The sequence below is a fragment of the Alosa pseudoharengus genome, unplaced genomic scaffold (assembly GCF_046254945.1).
Source record: "Alosa pseudoharengus isolate Yale_2024_CS ecotype anadromous, Long Island Sound unplaced genomic scaffold, YU_APseudo_1.1 YU_APseudo_1.1_scf_7, whole genome shotgun sequence".
In the NCBI taxonomy this organism is placed as follows: domain Eukaryota; kingdom Metazoa; phylum Chordata; class Actinopteri; order Clupeiformes; family Clupeidae; genus Alosa; species Alosa pseudoharengus.
Window position 1 is genome coordinate 3,307,121 of NW_027468859.1, and position 5,000 is coordinate 3,312,120.

The 5,000-nt window shown below is 50.3% G+C and overlaps 1 protein-coding gene across 1 annotated transcript in view; it reads left to right on the plus strand.

Annotated features, from left to right (window-relative positions):
• LOC143110285 (uncharacterized) overlaps positions 1–2,292 on the plus strand; it is a 47,699-nt gene extending 45,407 nt beyond the window's left edge. The window contains exons 4-6 of the mRNA XM_076273173.1: positions 1,411–1,509; positions 1,648–1,708; positions 2,278–2,292. Of these exons, the coding sequence (XP_076129288.1) occupies positions 1,411–1,509; positions 1,648–1,708; positions 2,278–2,292 (175 nt within the window). The remainder of the gene's footprint in view (positions 1–1,410; positions 1,510–1,647; positions 1,709–2,277) is intronic.
• Positions 2,293–5,000: the final 2,708 nt, after the last annotated feature.

The following is a 5,000-nucleotide window of genomic DNA, read 5'->3' on the forward strand; positions in this document are numbered from 1 at the left end:
TCTCTCTGTCTCACTTCATTCTCACTCTAGCCCTCCTAGTCTCTCTTGAGGTCGTCTCCTAATCCTGCCTCTTGCATTTCACACCCCGTGCTGCCATACATGAATGTCAATAAGATCACTGGAGATTACCTGCTTTTCATTTTTAAAGAGCCTCGCCATTTTAACCTTTTCTCTCTCTCTCTCTCTCTCTCTATCTTTCTCTCATTCTGTGTTTTTTTTCCTTCCCTCCTCCTTTTCCGATGAAGAAGGCTAGCTGCCGCATTAAAAATACATGTGCAACTGTACTCTCTGCACTGTGCACGGGGCCTCCTCTCCACACGCCTGAGAAAAGAAAACAGGGGAATATATTTGGAAAGGGATGGTGGGGTGAGGTGCAGAAAAAAAAAAGAACAGGCGGGGTGGATGGGGGATATATCGACAGCTTCAGTAGGTGGTGGTGGCCCTGGAGTCTCCTTTTTTGGGGGTGGGGAGGCTTTTGATGTTGCCGGGTTCCTCCCGTATTCCTTTGGATGTGATGATGGGGGAGCTGGAAGCCACCCCTACCCCTGCAGGAGCACCTCTCCCTTCCTATTAGCCTCTGAGCGGGAGGAGAGGGGAGGGGAGGGAGGGAAGGAGACAAAAGGGTAGTGGGCCAGTGGGTGAGGGAGGAGGACTGAGGGAGGTAGAGAGGGAGGGAGGGGAGCGCCACAACCCCCCACACAAACACCTCACCCCCCCCAGCCCCCCCAACAGCTGTGGCCCTCTCCCTGCAAGTCTGTTTTTGCCTGCCGCCAACCTTGAGGGCCCGCAACAACTGTTCAACCTGTCAGTGGCCTCGGCGCAGGGCTCGGTTGGGGCTAGATTTATGTTTATTAGGCGCAGTTGGTCCACAGAGTTCGAACATAAATATGGATCAACTGCAGCAAGTAATAAGTACAAACTAAATTACACACACATTTCATATTTCATTTCTATTTCTCTATTGAAGCAGGCAGAAAAAAACGTGTCTCCGTAGAGATCTACAACACTATTGTCTAAATGTCAGCGGGATTCTTTGCCTAAAACAATGGCGAACAGCAATCAAACAGGGCTTTGATGTTGCTTCTGTCCTGCTCCCTTGTTTGTGCTGCGCTGTGCATCCTGCTTGTCTTCATTCTCACAGCGTCCGACCGGCCGACGGGTGGTCAGGTTGGGGCCAGTTAGTGTCCGATTTGTGCTCATCTCACTCACATCTGAATTACCAGCAGTAGCACACCAAACAACAACTCTGCCCCGCTACGGAAAAGAGAGAGAGAGAGAGAGAGAGAGAGAGAGAGAGAGAGAGAGAGAGAGAGCGAGAGAGAGAAAAACACCACCTGATGGGATCCTGGGCAGAATCTTCTGCTCCAATGAATCTTGAGATGACACGTGCCAATTACCCCTCAAACTCAGGCATGCCTGCACGCTGAGGAAGGGAGGCGTCCCAACACGCCGCCTGATGGCCCTCATTCAGACCGCTGCCCTGACAATGGAACTTGCTGGTCCCCGGAGGTGACTGCGCCAACCCCCCCCCCCCCCCACACACACACACACACACACACAAACACACACACTCACACACACTCTCACACACACACACACACACACACACCTCCTCTAAGCCCTCATCATATAATGTGCCATGTAAAGATGGGGTGCGGAGTGCCACGGCGACTCAAAGCAGCTGTCACGGCGCATCAGGACAAAGGCTGTAAGTGGGTGAGGCCACGCCCCGGCCCCGGCCCCGGCCCTGGGCTTCAGCAGGTGGGGACGAGGCCACGGGGGGCCTGAGAGATGCGATGGTGTCTTGGATAAGCTGCGTGGGCTTAACAGCAATTATCTATGACAAACCGCCCCCCCAGGTCCCCTTTCCACACTCCTGTGGAAAAACAACAAAAAAATCGTCCACTTATTATGACGGCCCCCACCGATTGTTGTCCCCTCCCCCTGTCATCAGCATCTCACGGGGCGGGGCAGGTGTGGGTGGGTGGGGGTGGGTGTGTGGGCGCGCGAAGCCTCATGCGGTTTAAGACGCTCCTGGAGGTCCCAAGAAGAGCGGGCGAGAAAAAATCGAGAGACTCGCTGATGAAAAAGCACAGTGTTTTGTTTAGAGACACACAGAGGTATTAATCATGTGGAACTCTAAACACACACAGACACACTGGGTGATGAAACACAGACAGAACAAATACAGTAAAGTCAGTCTCACGTACGGATCCCAACTGTTAGTTTTTCTTTTAGGCTGTTAGTCTCTCTTCTCTTCTAAACACATGGTTTTAGGAGCAGACGCTGTGAGCTGTCGATGAAAAAGGCCTGGTTTCTGTCAAACTGAGGAGAGCCAGGAACTAGCCTTGGAATGAATCCTAATCTGACACCAGCAGACATTCAGCTCCACTGAAACCGCAGAGGGCAATATCAGTCTGTTTTTTTTTTCTCTCCTGACGCTTTCCATCTCTGGCCGTCTCGGGTGTTTTGGTGATGTCCGTCTCGCTCAGGTCTCAGTTGACCCGAGGAGAAACGCTCGTCTGGCCGACGCCAAGCCAAACATGAGCCGCTAATTGATGTGTTTGGCCTATGCATCTGGTCCCACGCTACAAATCCCTGTGATTTGTCAGGGGTCACCCTGGAGGGTCGACGGGATTTGGGACAGACAAGTGCAGATTTCAGGTCTCTTCCGTCATTGTCCAGTCATTACAGCATAAACACACACACACACACACACACACACACACACACACATACACACATACACTGACATCCAGCGCACTAAGATTTGTGGCTCAAACCCAACTGGCCTCTGGTCCCAGTGAGAGATGTTCCTGACAGGCTGTGGCTGTGGTTGTGTTTTAAGACATCCAGTGCGGGGCTCGGGGGGAATCTCCTGTAGTCTTGGAGTCCCCTCTGGGATTTGAGACAACAGGGGTAAGATAAACCCAGCGGTGGGGCCTGATACTCCATATGTGCAGCCCAGGCTTTTAGAGGCTTTTCCTGTTCCCGCTCCACGTTGATGAAGAGGCCAGCCAGGCATCTGTATCATGTCTGGGAGAAACATAAGAAGACACGTCTCGAGAAAAGAAAAAAAAATGGAGGAGCTGTTGAATTGTGTGTCAGTGTATGGCTGAGTTATTATAGGAAACCCTATGCAGTTTCATCTCCAGCCTGTCACGGCACATCTGTCTGCTCCAGAATAATTCCTGGAAGTCACGCAGCCTAATGTTCCTCTGCCAGTCTGTAGTACATACTTCAAATCCTAGCCGTGTAGATACACAATCTGTAGACTTTAAAAAGATTCTGCGTTTAGCTTTGACTATAAAAAACGTTTTATCATGCAGTATTATAATGTCCAAACAGCAGTCTCCACAGACGTTGGAAAAGGAAACTGAATTATCTGGATAGTGTCCTCAGCTCCCTAGCCAAATGATCAAGTCCAGGCATTACAGTGTCTTGAGAGGTCAAATCTTCCTGACCATGGATCAGCTAAAGAACCGAATTGATTGAATGCACGGGCTTATCAGAAATCTTCAACCGAGCAGTGTGTATGGTTACTTAAATTTATCTCTCAAGCAGTGACAATGTTAATTCTTTTGAAATCAATATTTGACCTCTTTATTTCATCTCGCACGACCGCGATCCATTAAGTCTGCCATTCCTCACCGCGTTATCTCGGGTTCCTCTCATCTGGTTCTCAACGCGAGGCCACTTGAACACTGACAGGCCTGGATTGAGTCCATTCACTCCCTAAGCCCTGGGTTTGAATGGCTGACACCCTGACCTCCTGTGTGAAAGAAAACCACAGCGCTGCCTTAAGCACCCTCTTTAAAGCCTGACAGATTAAATTTGAGTCTAAGCATTCCCCACTCCATTCCCTTTTATGTGGAGCGTAATCCCCCTTCCCAAAGCCACCTATGGCATTATTGTGGCCGTCTTCCAGACACGCCGAGGTGTAGCCAAACCGGCACGGTCCGGCTCGCCACTTCTTCACAAGGTGGAGTCTCTCATGTCCAGGTGAAGTCTGGAGCACCGTTAGCTGTCAGCCTCTGAGACAGTGAGGGGCTGTCGGTCTGTCTGCTTGTCTGCCCTCAGGGTGACCAGTCCTCAGTCCCGTCTTTAGTGGCTCTCCTCTTGTTGGACACTGACAGAGGGACAGGGGTGTGGGAGTTGGGGGGGGGGGCTGAGGATGTGTCAGTGATGCTTAATGGGGCCAAGCAGTGTGGTAATTAGCCCAACAGTGGAGGCTGACGGAGGGGTTTGGAGGCCGGTGACAGATTCTCTGAAAGCAGAGGCTAATGGCTGTCTTGGCTAACGACCAGCAGGATGGAAGAACGGCCTCCGCTAATTTGACAGAGGCTGAATGAAAACTCTGCAGCGCGGACACAAAAGACGATTGTTTTGGCCTATGGCAAAATGGGCCTATGGCTATGGTTCTCTCTCTCTCTCTCTCTCTCTCTCTCTCTCTCTCTCTCTCTCTCTTTCTTTCGGCTACCCTCCCTCGCTTCTCTTTTCCTCTTATCCTTGAAGTCAGTTGTCCTTTTTAATGGCAAACAAAGGAGGTGAATGATCGCTCTAAATGTATGGGGATGTTTGTGTGTGTGTCTGCGCTTGTGTGGGTGTTATTGTCTCCGGTGCATTTCTAACAAGCTCTGGACACTCACAGAACACAAAATACAGCGCTACGTTGGCTTGGAGATGCCTTAAGGTTGTGTGTCTTCTTTTTGGCCTGTCAGCTTGACCAATGGTCTCATTACTTTCTGCTTGGAGGCTGGTGACAGCAAGTGAGCTAGCCTGCTATTAAGCTAAGTCTGGGTTGATGGCTTCCCTACGAATAAGTGGAGCTCCCGGGTTCTCTATCATGCCTGGAATCAGTATGGCCACCTTCACTTTATTTTATAGGTTTCCTTGAGAAAACAGACAAAGACAAAATGTGCCATTACGGTCTAATTGTGCTGTTTGAGTACTGTTTACATTTCGAGACCTGATTGATTTCTGTGTTAAGAGTAACATTA